Source organism: Saccoglossus kowalevskii, chromosome 13 (genome assembly GCF_978046115.1).
Source record: "Saccoglossus kowalevskii chromosome 13, keSacKowa6.1, whole genome shotgun sequence".
Lineage (NCBI taxonomy): Eukaryota > Metazoa > Hemichordata > Enteropneusta > Harrimaniidae > Saccoglossus > Saccoglossus kowalevskii.
In genome coordinates this window covers 11,890,095-11,909,974 of record NC_140653.1, presented here as the reverse complement: position 1 = coordinate 11,909,974, position 19,880 = coordinate 11,890,095, and the positions used below count along the sequence as shown (strand labels likewise).

The window sequence follows — 19,880 nt, the reverse complement described above, 5'->3', positions numbered from 1 at the left end:
AGGTACATGGTTTTATAATTCTAAATGTGTGTAGGGAACAAAATATAAAACTGTTTTCACAGCAATTAAGACACATTGGCAATTGTTAATAATTTATTAAAAAAATATAACTGATGTCTTTGTACATGTTTTCCCAGCATGGGGACAGATCCAATAAAGGAAATTTTGTACTACAAGTAATAATTCATATGCAAGATAGAGCTTTTAACTACAATTTCTGTGCAACTTTAACAGAAATATGACACTGGTAGTCAATCACAAATAACATGTCTGACTCATACTGAGGAAAAAATGGGTAAAAAAAAGGTTTTACAAATTTAATTAGTTATTTATTATTGAAGTTTGTCAAAATCTACTTGGCATCGTATCAACATTGGATTAAAAATATCCCCAAAATAAGAATTTTCACATATTCAGAGATATTTGTTTGAATCTGTTGGATAACAGATACAGATCCTCATGTCATACTTGTAAATTATGACAATATGATCAATTCTCGTTCACCACTGAATAACATTATGAGAATGCTTATTCTTCAAATGTTTTTAATCAGATGACAATAAAATACAAATACAATGCCAATCTGATTATACCAACTTCACACTGCTATTATCAATGGCACATTCAGTCCTCTGTACCAGTGCTTGATGAGCTATTCTCAATTATTGCATCAGACTCTATATTGTCACTGCTAACATTATCTGTATCAGCACAGTAATGAATAAGATGTCTTTCAATTGATTTATTTCCAGACTTGAAGTAAAATCTTCATAAAGTTTCACCTGTCTGCATACATTTGTGTTTCTTAAGTATGATACAAAATAACGGAATGAGATGGTTTGTCATCTCTCCCAAATTCCTGTACATACAACTCTATATAAAATGAAGGACCATAGTGAATAACATGATGAACATTTTTCATATCAATTAATACCCATACTAAGAGCTGTTGTACAAAAAATAATATGCAACTCTGAATGCGACACTTTCGTCATTTCTTTTAAGTGAGACTCTTATACCACAGAATCAGTGTCGCTGTGGTACATCCCAATGTAAGAAATTGAGGCAGGATATTCCCCTTTAAAGTCATATCATATAATCTAGATGTATAATCAAGTGATGAACAGTAAACAAGTGTATGTGGAAACTGGTCAGTTCTCTCTCTCAACTTATCAACCATCCAGTAAAAAGTTGAGGGGATATCACGTACAATTTTCAAAACACCATATCTAACATTAGCCTTATTGGGACAAACATTTATATTTTTACAGTCTGAAATGGACTTGATCTGTGACTGTAACAATGTGGATGCTGTTGAGGTCAATGCCAGTACTTGCACATCAGGAAAATAGGATCATAGTTCTCCTAAATAGGAAAAATACTCTCTAAGTGCACATTCCTGCTCTTTGCGCCTGCCTTTGTTACTTTGAGCAAGTCTGCTTTCCCCTGTAAAGAGCAAAAATGAAGATACTCAACATGTGTAACTTATTTTAATATAGATACCAGTAATTCATTTTTCCTCTGTCTTAGGGGCTTGAGGATTTGAAACTTGGATGGAGTGTGAACAAATTTTTGTAAAGCATTATTTAACTAATTTGTACCATGGCTGTCACAAATTGGACAGTTTCGGCAAATCAAATAGTTATACGTGTAGTTTAAAGTAGAGAGTAATTACCTGCGCATGGCAGATGGCCACAGCGTGTCATTGTTCACAAATAAGCATCTACTCATGAGCCTACGCATTTTTAACGTGTTTATCATCACTTGAGACTCAATTCCTGCATGTGCACAGGTGACAATCCTCCCGCTTTAATTTGTAGCAAATTTGATGATGCATATGCTTTGATCATATTCGATGGTTATGGCTTTAAACAACAAATTCTAAAACGCTGTGGTACAATGTGTTGTTAATGAGCGATATACTTACCACTTTGGAACTGTATGAACTTCATCAACCACTAATAAAATGATCATGTTGCCATGTTTTCCCTTTAATATTTCAATATTTTGTGTATTCTTTATGTAAGCCTTTGGCGACCAAAAATATATTTTGGCAGGTCAGCATCAAGATTTAATTCTGTTATTGTTGCTGCTGACAAACAATTTCTGATGAAAAATATCTAAAGAAAAAAAGGAGCACATTAACATTAATTTGTTTTCATCATTTGATACAAACTTGATTAATTACAATACAAACATTATTAATCAATTGAATTATTTTTTTTAGGGGGAAGGAAAGTAGAATTCTACTAAAATCATTTTATTAGGTACATACCTGGTCTTTTATCAGGGACACCAAAGGTGATACAATTATGATTGCTCCATCAGTTGGTGATTATAACATTGAAAACATTTCCCATACCCAGTTGGCAGAATTGCAAGTACATCATTTTTACCTAAAAGATACTTTATAGCCATTTTTTGCTCTTCTTTCAACTGTGTGGGATTGACAACGAACTTCTCACAGACCTTAAAATTAAATAGTAAAAAAAATAACATAGGTCACAGTCATGTATAAGTAGTACCACTAAAGCAGTGTATTACCAGGTTTTTAATAAGACAATAACACGAATCGAAAGATAACTCTGACTACTATAGAACAGATGAGCATTGGTCAGATTGTTTGGGGGCTTAACTTTTTAATCAAATAAACTGATGTGACTATAGCATAAGGGGATGTTTATTATTTTATCAAATAATGCAAGATACCGGGTAGTGCGAGATGTACACATAGTCCCTCTATCCCTGGTCTGGAAATGAGGATAGAGAGATTGTGACAGGGAGTAGTATTAGTTAGATCCTAGTTTATTTTCTTTTTTTCTTGGTTAAAGATTGACAGTACTGGTAAACACTAGCCATTGTTAGATGCAGCAATACAAAATACTAGTAATTTGCGACTTGTGTATATTGAATAAAAAAGAATCAAAAACATCAAAAACTGGGTGGAGAGTTGTTTGTTTCTGTTTGATCTAATGTAGCTTGTAATCAAACAAACCAGGGTTTAGTCTAACCTGGATTTACCCATCATGCTTTGCAAAATTTTAGTTTTTGTCTTGTAATTCAGGGTAGATAATCAAATTTACCTAATTTTTCCCTTTTAAATATCTATGAAAATACCCTTTTGGTTATAGGTATACTAATGTTGTGTTTGTTCAAGTAAGCTCTTGTAAGGGTTAAAGTGGCTGGACAACAGGAAGTGCTCTGCCTGCCAAGCTTCAAATAATGACATACCGGTAACATCAGTACTGTCTATCTTTAAATAATTTCCACAATTGCGACAAAACATATGCAAGTTATTGCAGCTTCCTGCTGAATATTAAATGACTTCAATCATTAATTGCGTGAGTATATCAAGTTTTCAAACGCAATGTCCACAAAAAAATACGAAACGTCCACACAACACTGTCGACGCCAACACTGCCATTTGACCTTTATATGCGAAAAAATCAAAATAATGACAAATACTGCTATAAATTTGCTCACTATGTATTCATAGACATAGATATCGTAGACCAAAGTAGAAGATACTAAAAATGCTGTAGCTCAGGCGAAAATTGGCCGACTTGAATGACATTACGAAATGACAAGAATGACATTACGAAAACACATGAAACAGATAAATGCGAGTGCGTTCTGAAATCTTCGGGTTAACGTGTGTCAACAAACTAACAGCAAGTTCTGCCAAGGCACGCATCCTACGGGCGTACTAGTAATCTTCAAGTTTCAAGTCTGAGAAGCTAAATAACCAGTCGGCCATCGAACGCAAAGTTACGCTGCAGGACAACAGCTACAAACAAGACAATATGCAAAGTATACAAAGAACGATTGTTTGTCAGTAACAATTACGAAATTCATCGAAACACGTGTAAGGGTAGGGTACTCAGGTATTTAGCAACAATACCAACCCCAGTGCAATTATAACACTATATCCACTAAGATAACGACTGTGTGCTGATCGGACTGAATGATCGTGGGGACTAATACGCGTTGGTGTTGCTCGACACAATATCAAATAGTTAAATTAATAAAGACACTACTATGCAAAACATACGTCTCATAGATGTATTATTGGAATGCACTATCCTAGTATATACATGTAGTACACATTGGTGGATAAGAATAAAAGATACATAACACACGGGGTCAGAAATACAATTTACACTATAGGGGTACTATAGTGATAGATGCAGTTCAATATACACACGATTCAACTATAATGTCCTATTTACTGGATTGTCCCACGTCGGCCCGGGCAACGTAGATGGCCACAGGAAGCTAGTAGACGGTAGATTGACACATTCGGAGAATTCCTCGGAGATAAGGCAGCAGCCAGATACAGGAAGTGAGACGAACAATCAAATTCAGCAAAACGGTTCAATATAAAAAAATGTCAGAACATCAGGTACAAGAATAAACACTTCAACGCAGAACTCAGATAACAACAAGAAATGTCACGAATTTCCCTCACCACGCAAATTTACTCATTTGCATAATGCACATGTGTAGACCAACCTCTAAGACGATATTGTCATATCACGGCTATTTGTCAACAGAACTGTCAATAATGGCTCAGATACTGCTGCTGGCACTAAGAGTTCACAATCTGTACGATAGAGTCATACACACACCCTTCAGACAACGCTAACACGATCCCGAAAGCTTCACGGCACCAACGTACCAACCAGCATAGGAGGCAGCCATCTTGTACACAGTAAAACACACTATTGACTTATGAGGGCGCTTTTGCACACAAACTGTGAGGGCGCACTAATACAAAATACATATATCCTACACACGCATAAACCTACCTCGAACTTCACCTCTGCAGCAGTACATGTGTGGTCAGCCATTTTTTCATCTGGAGTTCTACGCTTGCGCAAAACATGAGTTTAACCGCTTTGTAAGACATGTACTTACTGTGATTGGCTGAGTAAATTGCCTGGTTCTGGAACGAGAGTTCCTATGCGGGTTGTTCAGATCCCGGTGGCTTTCACGAACAAAGTAAAATAATTGTAACGTTAAAAAATAATTAAAATAAATAATAATAATTATAGTAAATAATTAAAATGAATAATAATTATAGTAATTATATAAAAAAAAAAAATTAACCAACCAGGATCTTATTTTAATCAGATTGGCATATACTATGCGACCAGGGTATTTATATCTTCAATGTGAATACAGCCTGTACAATCCTTTTTATTTTGTTAAAGGTGACCGAAGCCATGTCATCGTCGAACGTTCCCAGGTTAGAAGACTACTGTTCGTCTGAGAAATTCGGGTTTATTCTTAGTAATCCACTGGTAAGTCACACGCTTTTTTATAACACACTACATGTATACGTTTGATGCACAAACAACTGCCACTACAAGACTAATCAAAATTAAGTAAAACAACATCATATTTTTGTTATGATATATCGTACCCAATTGTATTTAGGATGCCTTTTCAAACTAAAATACGATACTGAGTTTTGCAATAGGAAAGACTCCCTTTTGGACCCCCTACCCCTAACCCCAAGCCCCCAAATTGAATTGTATACATCCCCTCTTGGTAACTATAGGAAGTAATAAGTAATAATAAGTATTTATTGCTTTCCTAGGCCACCGGCCCATATACAAACATATCAAACCAATGCTTAAAATGTAACGGGTACAAGAAGAATATGATAATATTCTCGGTTAATGATCACATGGAATTAAATAATAATTAATTTGTTAACAATTGTTTCCTAACTTCAAATGCTCTGTGCACAAACACACAAATATTTCGTAGAATAACACCATTTGTTGCTTTAACAAGCCTTTGGAATTTATCCATGGTTGGTTGAAATGAATAATGTTGGGGGATTAACTCTCGTCTTAATGTGTTATAGGCTGGGCAAATCAACAGAAAATGATATTCATCCTCAACAAAATTAGCACGACATACTTTACAGAATCTTTCCGTTGAAGGCAAACCTTCGCGCCTACCTTCTTCAATTCTAAGTGGTAAAACCCCACAACGAAAACAGGCAAAAATGCGGACGAGTTTCAGATTGCAATTTAAAGATAAATATTTCTCCGGTTGTAAGGTACTCTTGAACTCAATGTAATTACGTAATTTAGGTTTCAAGGACGCATTTGCTTTCCAAAGCTGTCTCTGTGTGTCGGAGACTCGTAGTACAAATTCAGAAAGAAAAACGTCCTTGCTACCTACTTCTTGAGCTAGCCAGACATACCCAAAGCCATATGAATACAAAATGTGTTTAATTGCCGTCACCCAGTTATTTCTACCTAGGTCATTGAGATTACGCAACATTGAATAGGCATGCCTGGGAATTCTCGTCGGGGGGAGTTCTAAGAGTCTAAGCCAATACTTAATACAACGTTTAAGTGTGGAAACGAAGATTGGAAGTCGCCCACACTCTCCAACTATAGCTTCTTTGGCAGTACCTTGAGGGAGCCCAAGAAGCCTCCTGCACCATGTTCTATGTACTTTTTCAATTTGGTCGTAGTATTGAAATCCCCATATTTCAGATCCGTAACACAGAATAGGAGATATAATTGAATCAAATAATTTGAAATGAGTGTCAAAATGAACCCCATTTAAGTTTAACAGATACCGATGAAAGAATCCTAAGCGTTTTCCCAGCCTGGTCCGCTAAAGTAGAAACTGCTTTAGACCAAATATTCCTGGAAGAAAGCACGAGACCTAAATACTTATAATAGGAGGCAACTTCTAACTCGCATCCCTCAAGGAACCACTTCTCGTTTCGTGAAGCGTGACCGCCTTTGCGGAAAACCATAACTTTTGTTTTTTGTAAATTAACTTTCATACACCACTTACTACAAAATTGCGATAAAATATTAATCAAATTCTGCAGGTTTGGAATTGAGTCACTAAAAATGGCTACATCATCTGCATAAAGTAAAGCGAACAGATTATAAATGTCCTGTGTTAGTTGAATCCCCAAATTTCCCGAGTTAACCAACATCAAATTTAATTCTTCAATAAAGAAACTAAATAAAATAGGGCTCAACATACATCCTTGTCTGACCCCTATCGGGCATTCAAAGGAACTTGAAAGATTCGATTCAGATTTGACACAAGACTTAACATTACTATACATAGAACGCAAGATACAAAACATGTTACCATGGATACCGATTGTTAATAATTTATATAATAATAGTGAATGATTTATCCTGTCGAATGCTTTAGAAAAATCCACGAAGAGACAATAAAATTTACCACCCCTTTTAGCCAAATACTTCTGCACAATAGCATACAAAACAAAAATATTATCTATGGTACTGTGATTTTTTCGAAAACCCGACTGACAATCGGATAACACGCCATTATGTTCTGCCCATAAACTTAGCCTTTCATTTAAGATTGCTGTAAAAATCTTTCCTAAAACATTTAATAATGATATCCCTCGGTAGTTGTTTACATCATTTTTCCCCCCGTGCTTCAATATGGGAATAACAACACCCGATGCCCACTCTTTCGGAAAGTCACCTGAATTGTAAATAAAGTTGAACAGAAGGGTTAGAACAGGAAGAATAATTGGGGCCGAAAATTTAAAAAACTCATTTGGAAGCCCATCGTCACCTGGCGCTTTACTATGCTTGAGTTTATTTAAACTTTTCAAAATTTCATCCTCCGTAATTTCTTGGTTCAAATGATCAACCCCACCATTATTTTGGACGGACAACCCTGAAATTTCCCCATGTAAAACTGCTTCATCAACTGTATTCATGAAAACATGATCCCTCGATTTGCCATGATTCACACTATACAGGTTACTGAAATGGACATACCATTCATGCAAGCTGATGTTATTCAATGATTTACTTTTGTTCTGAATAAATCTCTTCAGGATTTCCCATAATTCAACTGAACCACACACAGCTGCATCATTTAAACGGTCTTTGATGTATATAAAATTGAATTGGAGATTTAGAAGTAAGGGGTGCGTTTCGAAACAACTCTTGAATGAGTATAGCTAAATGATTGTACCGAGACCGGAGTAATGCAGTACGCACGTACTCAGTGTGTTCTGTTTCCCCATACTCAGACATTCACTGCAATAACACCAAACTATTTTTAATCATATCCATACCTTCCAAAGTACGAGTGTGTATCAATAGGAATTACACTCCACAATCTCGCTCTCTACCTACCATCTAAACTACGTATATTATTAATAATATTAGAGCCAGTCGAGTATTGTCAGGACTAAGCCCTGAAAACTCAATTTTTTCACGAATGCATGTCTCGTCATCTTAACTTGAAAATATTGTTTTATCGTCACATCCGCAACTGTCAACTAAACGTGGCATCCATCTTGAATCACACACGACTAGCTATGTTAAGCGACGATCAGTGTGGCAGATTTACGTTTTAAGTCCGATTAATAGTTTTGAAATTTATTAAATTAAATGCTTTGTATCAGCTATCTGACTAATTGGAACTTTATTAGTAACATGTTTTTTTTATTATTAAACTGATGATTCTTTTGTTAGACTGAGCTTCCTGCATACTTCGCTGAATGGAACGAATTCACTGCGAATGCCTCAAGCTACATTGAAGACGGGAATGTGCGAGATAAAATTGAACAGGTGAGACATTCAGCAAAACATATGCTTACATGTATATGATACACCGTGTTGAACGATTATATGAATGATTGTTTTGTGCAATAAGCGAAAATACTGGCGAAAATCCACAATTATACGTTGAGTCAAACGGGTTGTCAATAACTCGTAGAATAACAATCTATAAACTATTTCTAGACAATCGGAGGTTGATTAGTGATCTTATTCCATACGTGGACTGAGGGTTATTCAGTAACTGGTTTTACGGTATTTCTTACAAAGTGATGATGGCAAAATCACTCAAAGAAGTCACAACGTATTATTTGTGTTTACCCACGAAATGTACCTCTATATTGGTCACTTAAACAATGTTTGATATTGTATTACTAGATGCCTGTATTAGACTATGAACAACTGGAAGGACATCGACAATTACGCCTCGCTCATCTCATGCTAACTGGTATGGCTAGTTGTTATGTGTGGTGTCAAGGTTACGACGGCATACCCAAGGTAGGTAAAATAAAGTGGTCATGGCTTGGTATTCTAGAATAGCACTAGAGAAAAACAGGGTGTAGCTATAATTCTTAGATTATCCTCGTATTTATAGTCATGGTCTAAGATCATATTTTAATTGTTTATGTAGAGCAGGGCAGGGTGAGCTCACGTGACATCACTGAAGTTCATGGCTGTATGCTTTGGGTCCATATGTCATTCTTTCACTGAATTGTCTGTGTTTGTGTTGTGGTGTTAGTGTCTCTTTTACAGCGTTTTTTGTTCATGGAGTTGTACTTCCACCCCGTTGAATATTGGATTGGTATTATTATTATTTCTATTTTTATAGACACATGTACTGTACTAATAATGGTACATGTAGTTGCGCAGTTCAGCTGTATTTTACATTATTGTAACAATAATTATACAAGAAAATATTGGATAAGACCTAAAATAGTTCATTACACAATGATTCATATAAAATAAGTCATACACAGTACTAAATATACCGAATGTTAGAAACCCTGCCCACCAGATGCCACTTAAATATGTATAATTACACACCAATACTCTCCACTGATGCCATTCAAAATAACCCTTTTACTCAAAGGTCAGATCAGAGTAGTTTACACATTTTGGCAAAATTCCAGAATTTTGATCTAAATTGAGAAAGTGCTGGCCAGAATTATTAGCGCATTCGTGATTACAAACGACGTCAAACATTTGTAACGAGAGTTTTCCTCCTGGCCCTGAAATACGGCGAAGTGGAAGTGAGCCCCGCTCTGTCACGTCGCAATATAACTAAACAACTAAAATTACGGTAGGGAATAGATGTGAACTTTTGCAAAGGGTAGATTGATTGATAAAACTGATAAAGACAAAAACCGCACAAAATTCGTAGGGCAATTAATGAGAACAAAGTGATATGGGACAACGAATTAGACGAAGATACAGTACATTTAATGTATATAAAAAGGAGCATTCTGATTGGCTGAGAAGCACTAGTTGTATTTTAATTATATTAATGCTTTATTGTGTAACTTATAATACATAGCACGTGTTTGAAACACAAATGGCACCACATAGTAGACTTGGTAATCAAGACACTGTTCTGTAAACACGTGCAATCATTTTAGAAGTCAATCAATGGCGATATCTCTCTATCTCAACAATTTAAAGATAAAACAATAGGGCGAAAACATATATTTTTTAACTGATTTATCATAAACTATGAAAAGATGAGTTTGCATGACAAACAATAGTATTAAGAAAAAATGAAGTAATTCAGATGTGTAGTACGAGAACATCGTTTTTAGTTCATGTTAAATCATAGTTAATATAAAGTATGAATCAACAATATTTTATTGTTGGCAAAACTATTGGCATAATATTTGTTAACGCTCTGTAGATTTTTTTTATTTGAATAGACTTTGCCGAAGTCCGTGGCTGTGCCGCTCTACCGAGTGTCTGAGGTACTTGGACTTCCACCAGTGGTGTGCGTGTCTAGCTGGGCTCATGCCAATTGGAAAATTAAAGACCAGACAAAACCTATAAGTGATTTCGAGTAAGTTTAACAATTACTTATTTAGTTTTACCCGGTGAATAATTAAAAGTAATTGCGCATGCCCACACTGTAGACAATGTGTTTGCGTTTCAGGCCTACATAGGCTTGGCACCTTTGTGTTATGTTGACGAAGGCGAGAAGTATCATTCGACCTAAGTCTGCTGCAAAGTTATATAATCATTACAAGAGAGAGAGAGAGAGAGAGAGAGAGTGCATGAAACCTTGCAAAAACACGTCTCTTTAGCCATTTGATAACTAATTCTAAGGAGTTATGTTTTTTTAATTAGTAATCGTGAGGTGATATTGAGAATACCAGGTGGAGAGACTATGGAATGTTTTCTATCGGTAACACAACAGTGCGACTTGGCGTGTGGACGAGGGATACAAGCAGCAGTTCATGCACAGCAGGTACGGTGAATTCTGGTCACATGTTAGTGTGACATACATACCACTACCGAAATTACAGGCACATATAAGAAGATGCAGGTAAAGGAATTACATGTGTGGTCGTATATGTGCCTGTAATTTCGATTACTTACACTCGAGCGTTCTTCACTGCATGATAAAGGGACTTTTTTCCCGGGGGAAGTTCGGAACAGGGGAGGTCATTTTGAACATGATTATATTAGGCTTTATTTTCATGCAGAACTTTCTTGATGTCTGTGACGTCGGATATTCGATTTGCGTATGTTCAAATAGTCATTGTGAAAGCGCATTCAGTACAAGCTGTCTTTTATAGGGGAGGGGGGGGGGCAGTGCGACGTGGCTTAAACGCGCAGAGCGTCTTCTGACTGTGGCGAGGCATAATGTATTGTTGCAACGAGTTACCAGGCTGAGAACAGAAAAAGCCAAATACATTATCATGTTTCCAACGATTGCAGAATCAAACGTTTTTTTGTCTGCGTGTCGATTGTAGGCAGTAAACGATAAAGACGATGAAGCACTGACGAGGAATCTGGACATTATAGCATCAAACTTGATAGAGTTAAAGGAACATCTAAGCAAGATTCAAGGTATTGCAATACGTTAATTAATCATATGTTGTCAGTATATATATATATAATATATGAATTGACCCTACAAATGCATTTTTTGACACAAAACTGCCAAGGCAGTATTTCCTTTTCTCAACGTTTATATCTACAGATCTTTATTAGAACATGAATTATTCTTGACCCATTGAGAGAAGAATGTTATTATTGTTTGTTTGTTTTTATTTTAGATGGTTGTGTACCAGAGGTATTCATAAACGTGTTTAGACCATATGTATCAGGGTAGGTGTACATTCTCTGAAACACACAAATGAAATTACAATTGTTACGTAATGTTTTACCCATTTTTGTATTGTAGTGTAATATGCACACTAAATAGATCATTTAATAAAAAAAAAAAGTTATCAAAACTTTGCACTCCCGATCTACCTGTAACATGTAATCGTCACAAATAATGCCACACTCTTGATCAGAGTCAGTAAATAGCACAGGTATGAAGAATTAGTTTTATTTAAAAAGCTCTGATAATAATAACATTATATTAAGATTCCACAATCGGTTGCATTGGCAGTGCACAGCGCTGAACGTGTGTTCATTTACATGAATACAAAGTATGTATTGTACGCTATTCATTTGATCATGTATAATTAAATGTCACTTGACATTGAAGTAACCCTTCTAATGCTTATTTTTCGCACGGTTATTACTCATATTGTGGGCCATACCTGTTTTTTTTTGGCCGATGTAACTACCGTTAGCGTTCAAGTTGTCGTACTTTATCGAAAGAATACTGCGAATTTAACTAGCTTTACTTCGATTAAAGATTGTAGTGGGAATTCTGCCAAGGTATCATTGTGAGGCGACGGTCGAATAAATGGCTGGCGAAGATGATAAGATAAATATAAGCGGTTACTGAGATGGGCGCATAGCTGGCCCACCGTCCCTCAACACGGTGTTGAGGGACGGTGGCTGGCCCAATGCGTCAATCAGCGTCAGCGAGCGGACATAAGCTCGATCGAGCAAGCTGGTACAGAAAGCAGTCAATTAACTAGTTTCCTTTTCGTTTTTGGTAAAGTGACTTTCCATTGTATCAAAACTTTAAAAAAAAATAGTTTTTATATTTGATAATATAACCTGCATAAAACCACCTATATTAGAATATGCTATATACCTGTCAATGTAAAGTATTTAGAAAGAATACCAGGGCGAGTACACTTTGGCCAAAATTCTAGAATGAAAATGAGTATTGAGCACTTTGCTCATTATAACTGTTTTAGCATATTGAGCGTTAGATCCTCTTATTCAATAAACCATGAACAATACATAGAAAGGTAAATCACCCACATGTTTTACCACCAAATGGTCATGTCTACTACCAACGTCCTTAATAAAAATAAATATAATACATGTTTTTGTAGTTGACATGATTTTGTGCAAAATCTCGTGACATAACATCTCAAGGGTAATATCGTGTAATTATCTCATGAAACTTATATTATCATCCATGCTATTTCTAATACATAATTTGTTTCAATATAGGTGGGGAAGTGAAGCATTTCGTGACATTGGTTATGGAGGGTTGGTATTTGAAGGCATTTCAGATAATGTCCAAAAGGTTCGTTTTTATCATCATCCTAAATGTGTGTTTGCACTAAAGACTAATTGTACTTATGCATTTATATTTCCTGAAACGCCGATTGCTACATATACTAATAAGAATTTGACTATAATTTAAAAATGCAATAATTAATGTCCACTTTTTTAATCGACAAGGGGTTCAAAATTATGAATTCTAGGACGGAAACGTAACGTCACTTAGATTTCAGCTAGATCCTCCTGTCCTATTTTTGTATGTCATCTTAGAATGTGTTTTGTCAATTTCTAATCCATTTTTTTTACCATTTCCCTGTCTAATAGACAATACCATTACAACGAATAATATTTTTTTTCAGCACTGTGGTGGTACTGCTGCACAGAGCCCAGCATTGCCGCTGATAGACGCTGCACTGGGAATAATTCATGAAACGCAAAGTGGTACGTAAATAAAATACACTTTAAAAATATTTAAATCTTTAGTAATTACAGGACAATAATCAAAGTATATATTTTATGATGATAGGGTGTATATTGTTACACATCGTATGTTGTTCCTTTGCTTTAGTAAAATTCCACAAGACCATGCGGGAATACATGTTACCAGCCCATAAACGTCTCATCGAAGCCGTTGAGTGTGGACCATCTATCAGAGAATATGGTGAGTCACACAGATTATGTGTCAAAACAAGCAAATCACAACTGACACGTCCGGCTATTGTAATGTTTATTATTCTTATTCTTCTGTCTTTTTTTCAAAACTATGACCTGAAGAAAAATCACAGACACGTTCTATATGCAGTCCTCTAACTAACATATTAAGATGACGATAAATGGTCGTTCGATCTCATTAGTATTCATAACTGTACCAACAGTTGCAGATAGAGCCATGCAACCAGTAGTGTGCAAATACACTATATATGACTATAATATCTCAAATTCTTTAACAACTTTAAATACAATCTTGTCGTCTTATTCGTGCTCATGTTTTCTTCGCCACATTTAAAACATGGTAAAATGCTATTGTGCATAACATTGAACCAATCATATTTCGAGGTTTTTTTGGAAAGCCGTTGATATACATATTTATTGTTTTACTTTTAGTCCCCTTTCGGATGAACTCCGAAAAGGGGATTTATGGATTGACCTCGTTACGTGTGTGGGTGTGTGTGTGGGTGAGTGTTTGCGTGTATGTGTGTGCATTAGTGCGTCCAGTAGTCATTTTATTTGTTGGATCTAGTTAAAATGACCAAGTGGCGAGCATTTTGTTTCAAAGAATGCAGTTCCGGAATCATATATCCGACATTTCTGGACCGATCAAGTTCAAACTTTACACATACATCAGCAATATTATCGGACATGCATTTGTTTCCGTCATGATCCAATTAAATATGGTCGAAAGGTAGTTGTGCAAGGACGAATTATGTTCAAAGTTGGTACACACGTTAAATATGATGGAATTTGGTGCTCTCGATTTTCTTTTGGATTCGGTACAAAATGGCCGACTGATTTTGTTTCAATGAATGCACGGAGCCATTTCTCACACATGCCTGGACCAACCAATCTTGCATCTGTATTACAAACAGTGTCTGTTATTGACAATGAGTTTGTAAATTTTAGTTCTAATTAGAAACCATATCAAACACGTGTGTCTATGGCGGCATTCTAAACAGTGACACTGATTATAGTACATTTAGTACCAGTATCACGATTACACCCACGCATTATGTACGGAAAATATGTTTACCGTACTTGAGGCAAAATATAACGTTATTTGTGAACTGAATTTTCCATATGATATAACGTATCTTATCTTTCACAACGGTGATCGTTACTCTGATGGTGAATGCGTTGTATGTACAGTTTCACGGGTGATATTCATTTCCCAAAACGGTTAATAGATTTGATAAGCAGATTATGTGGCTTTATTGTATTTTTAATATAAATAGTGAACAGATACGTATATCCAAACTAATAAATAGAAAAATTAAATAAAATAATATTGTGCTGCAAATTCTATTATCAATTCAAGATTACATTTATGTTTGCTGAAATGTGAATTCTGGATAATAGTACATGACGTTTCTATATTTGGAAAGCCACTTGCTTTAAATCTGTGAAAATGAATTTATATGGGCCAGAACAAAGTGAAATATTAAATCACGCCCTAACTTACCTATAACTATTCAAGAATACTATATGTATATATGTTATATTTATTTTAATTTGTCTGTTGTAACAATTTTTACGAAAATTGTAGGAGGAAATGTCATTCAGACGACCAGTGAAATGTATTTTGAAAGAGATCTGTATCCAGTTACCATAGAGACAAGATTTGTTCCCAGAATTCATCACAGTTGCCCGATAACTATGACTTTTATAGTATGGATTTTTCTTGAGACAATAGCTAATAGATGAGAATGTTCACTTTTGCCAGATACAGTTATTGTAAGAATACTTACTTTGCAACAATTACTGTAAATATGTAAGTCAGAGTATTGTGTTGTGACTGGCTGGGCTTTAGTTGAACAATGCAATATCTGTTTTTTTAATTTAAATAGCAACCCTCATAGAAGGGGTATCTGAATTAAATGTTAATTGCCACTGAATCGCTGGCATTACAATTATTGGAACTTAATTAACATTATATTTGTAACATGGAGTAATGGCGTGTTTATTTATTTGTGTGTTTGCCTACAGTAAAGAAGAGCAATAACATGAAAGCAAGTAGTGCGTATGACGCATGCCTGCGACGTCTTGCTGAATACAGGTCCTACCATCTCAGAATAGTGGTCAGGTTAGAAACTGTATTTATTTAATCTTGCAAAATGTAACTATTATTTGAAAATTTGTTAATCGAATGTTTTATTATCAGAAAAAGAACGTTATAATCTTTCTGTCTCTGTCAAAACATCTTTGATGTATTTACGATAAAAATGTGCGGTAGTGCTCAATACACAATCATCTTTTCGTTTGAGACAATAATAATTCTGTTTTGGGCTTTCGAGTAACTCATTTTTAATGATCGTTACTTGAGGAGTCATCTTATTTGTTTCAGATTCTTGGCAATGCCAAGTTCAAAAACCACAAATTCAAAGCCCATACAAGGAACTGGCGGAACCCGTAAGTTTTACGTATTGACAACAGTCATCCTATTTATATTCAGACTTTAAGAACATAAATAGGCTTTGTCGCAATAAGGTTTCCTCAAAGAAATAGACAACAGTAGTTCGTGACGTCATTTCTTAGTTATGTCAATTGCCAATGGAGAAGATCATTATAATACGATTGTAATAAGCTTGAAGCGGGACAGTCAATGACATTCGACAACGTGGCAGCATCGCTTGTTTACAATGTTTCACACAAGTACTCCCATTGTTGTATTTTACGGGTTTGAACGACGGAACGATTTTCGGCCATTTTAGCTAAATTGTTCGAATTTTGAACGAAAAATGCAAATTTTTCGATGTTTTTGTGTCCAGTTTTCAGCTGGCCGTGGAGCATTTCCATCCCACAATTTAAGATAAATACTTAATATAAATAACGAAGATGTCCAATGAAATGTTTAATTCTGAAATGATAATAATTAAACAATCAGACCACTGATTTCAAAATACACATGATTTTACACAAATGTAAAAGAGTCGCTTGTCTTTGTACTAACGGTGTCTGTCAATTGATGAGTTGGACGGGACATATATAAACAAAACTGTATATAAAACAATAATTCAACAACAAAACTATGGTTATAGTATATCTATCTAAATTTGCGTCAGAGTTATATAAGTTGCCAACTTAAATCACTGGGAGACATATTCTCACCAAACACTTTCGACCAAAATCCCATGTCATGCCAAGTTTGATATATTTCTTAACCTTTACTGTGATTACTTCTTTATAGATGCCGTTAAATACCTCAAATCCACAAGAACTGCAACCAAAGAGTCTATACTGAACACAGATGATTAGATTTTGGTAACCAGCATATTTTAGTATCACACTTCTAATGAAAAGTTTGACAATGATCACTGAAGATAGTATAAATCTCGCTTTTTTTGGGGGGGGGGTGAACATTTATATTAATTGAGCTAAATTGGAGCCAAATGCACTCATGTCATAAACAAAGTACAATTTATTCTCATCGCTGAATACAAATTAAACCAACTTATTGTCTGAACATTTGCTATTAGCAATTTTGGACAGTGTTGCTATTTTCCTTTCAAATCAGTACCGTTACCGACAGGGTTTGAACGGGCATCTCACCTTATGTAACATGTTAAAAAAGTAAGGTATTGAATTTGAGCAATGTGTGTAATTTTACTAAAACAATTTTGCAAATTCACTGATATTCCCAGGATTTTGTGTGGCTTGAAAAACCAATATTAACAACGAGCATCGAAAATGCAGAATTTATTGCGGTTCGTACATTGCAATGTTACAAATTCGAAAACTGTCTTGCGAAGCGATTACATCGAGAAATTAGCATTACTTATAATAGTAATCGACAATCAGCAAATGTTTCTATAATAATAGTAGACATCAAGTTGATAGACACACGAACGCAATTACACCCATAATTCAGTGCAATGCCATTATCCCAAAAACCTGAAATAGTTATATTTGTGTTAGGAAGGTTAGGTTAGGAAACTCTCTCGGTTCTTTTGTTAGGATGCGTGTCTCAGTAAACATTCAAAACACGGGGGATTATCATACTGCCGACGTTGCGGCGATCGTAATTTGCATAAAATTACATATTTGTTCGAAAACGATTGGGGGTTTTCTATCGGTATTTTCATTTTGTTCCAGAACAACGAAACCTCGAGTGTCACACAACATTCGCACAAAATTCGGTGATGCTTCTACGTCGATTTGTCGGCTTAATGAGCCCTATTTCTGCAATTTAGTGGGCACACATGGAAAAAGACCGGAGATAGCAATATAAGCGATGACGTCATAGGGGTTGGACATGCATTAAAGTGAAGTCAATGGATAATTAGCATATATAACAATAGAGTTTACTTTCCGTTATTCTAGTAATCATAGTACAATTATTAGTTGTTTAAAATCATTCGTAAAAATAGAAACAACTTTTTTAATCATATTCATTCATATCTCTTAAATGTTGTTGTTATGATATCGTAAATGGTGGTAGTCGTCGCGCCACGCGTGCGCGAGATATGTGTCTCATATAAACAAAGATGGCGACTTTGACTGTTGCGCAGATCAACGAGTACAAATTGATAGGTTACCAAGTTTTAATTAGGTAATTTTGTTGGCGATTGGAAGGTATCGAATGAGCCGCCGGTGGTAATTATTGCAAGTGGCGCCCAGTGCAAAACTCATACTCGTAATTTCATTACAAGAGCACATTGGATTATGGGAAAATCAACGTTTATCAACACAAATGTGACATATGCGCGGCGCGACGACCACCGCCCTTTAAATTAACAAAGGTATTGTTTTAAATGTACAGTAATAGTATTCGATGATGATGTATTATAAAATATAATTATATTAAAACTGTTGGGTTTACGTAATAATAACATCCTTGTGACTTATTTTTATCCGCAAATAGATTTATCAGTTTACCACCTACTCATATAATACTAATTTTATTTAATCCAATTTGACTCTCAAAAAGAGAGTTTGACTAGATTACAACATTCTATTCCTACATTACCTGGCTACCACATTAGATGCTCACATCCGCCCTAGGTATGTTTATGTGTGGCATAGCTGAAATTTTACGCGCTAGACTACTTAGACTATACTTATCCGCGGAATATGGTGGCCATTCGTTTATTCTATCGTATAATGCGTCAGCTTGAGATTATGGCAAATAGTCGAATTCCAAATGTTGAAAAATGTTGGTTTTCAAAAGCAGTAATATTTTGCTGTTTTATTTATTACAGCAAAACAAACATTTACACTTTTGACATTAATGTCCCCTTGAGGTGCATTTGGTGGCCTTTCGTTTATTTGATTTCCATCACAACAATAGACTTATACGAAGTGGCTGAACATACGAATCTAATGACGGTGAATTATCATATATTGAACACATTATTGTTTAGCAAGAATAGTTACATAAATATCCAGAAGACTTAACTTCAACAATATTCAACTTAATTAGCAAATGATTGACCATTTCAAGTTGCCATAAATAGTGTCAGACTTGTGTCGTCATGATAATTCCGGCTTAATTTCGATCAGTGTGATAACAAATGTTAAAACAAAACTTACCCATGCAATCCACCATCTGCACAGTACTGTTGAGCTTTGACCAACTTAAGTCAACAGACTATTAGTTACAAAACTTTTCGATCACTGCCCGGTATATTGCTAAATAATCCAGCTTACGGAGAGTGTAATTTACATGTCATGTAATGCCATGCCATGTCTCATCTACTTTGTTCTCTGGATTTAATGGAGTTTATACCCCAACGCACTCTATTATTGCCAATGATTGTGGAAAGTTATATACAACAAATGCTTACCTATAAACAAGCTTAAACAAAGTGTTTCTGATATCCTAGCTGAGAACACCCCCAGCTCCAAACCAAGATTGTCTCACTGTACAACTGAGAACAAGATGGTTCCAAATACACCAACACCCTCTTGATCAGTACATCATGGCCCGCTTCTCCGTCAAGATAG

General features: G+C 35.4%; 1 protein-coding gene and 1 long non-coding RNA gene across 2 annotated transcripts in view; one reads left to right on the top strand and one right to left on the bottom strand.

Moving 5' to 3' along the window:
* LOC144355093 (indoleamine 2,3-dioxygenase 1-like) overlaps positions 1–18,766 on the top strand; it is a 30,172-nt gene extending 11,406 nt beyond the window's left edge. The window contains exons 2-14 of the mRNA XM_078010499.2: positions 5,214–5,303; positions 8,511–8,606; positions 8,973–9,092; positions 10,502–10,638; positions 10,926–11,046; positions 11,555–11,651; positions 11,861–11,912; positions 13,170–13,245; positions 13,583–13,664; positions 13,792–13,884; positions 15,924–16,020; positions 16,282–16,346; positions 17,125–18,766. Coding sequence (XP_077866625.2) covers positions 5,226–5,303; positions 8,511–8,606; positions 8,973–9,092; positions 10,502–10,638; positions 10,926–11,046; positions 11,555–11,651; positions 11,861–11,912; positions 13,170–13,245; positions 13,583–13,664; positions 13,792–13,884; positions 15,924–16,020; positions 16,282–16,346; positions 17,125–17,192 — 1,182 coding nt within the window. The 5' untranslated portion in view covers positions 5,214–5,225 and the 3' untranslated portion in view covers positions 17,193–18,766. The remainder of the gene's footprint in view (positions 1–5,213; positions 5,304–8,510; positions 8,607–8,972; positions 9,093–10,501; positions 10,639–10,925; positions 11,047–11,554; positions 11,652–11,860; positions 11,913–13,169; positions 13,246–13,582; positions 13,665–13,791; positions 13,885–15,923; positions 16,021–16,281; positions 16,347–17,124) is intronic.
* On the bottom strand, positions 81–4,723 carry LOC146735005 (uncharacterized). Its single transcript, XR_014931388.1, has 4 exons — positions 4,513–4,723; positions 2,276–2,469; positions 1,928–2,120; positions 81–1,446 (listed from the first exon to the last, which is right to left on the bottom strand). It is a non-coding gene; the product is annotated as an uncharacterized LOC146735005 (long non-coding RNA).
* Positions 18,767–19,880: the final 1,114 nt, after the last annotated feature.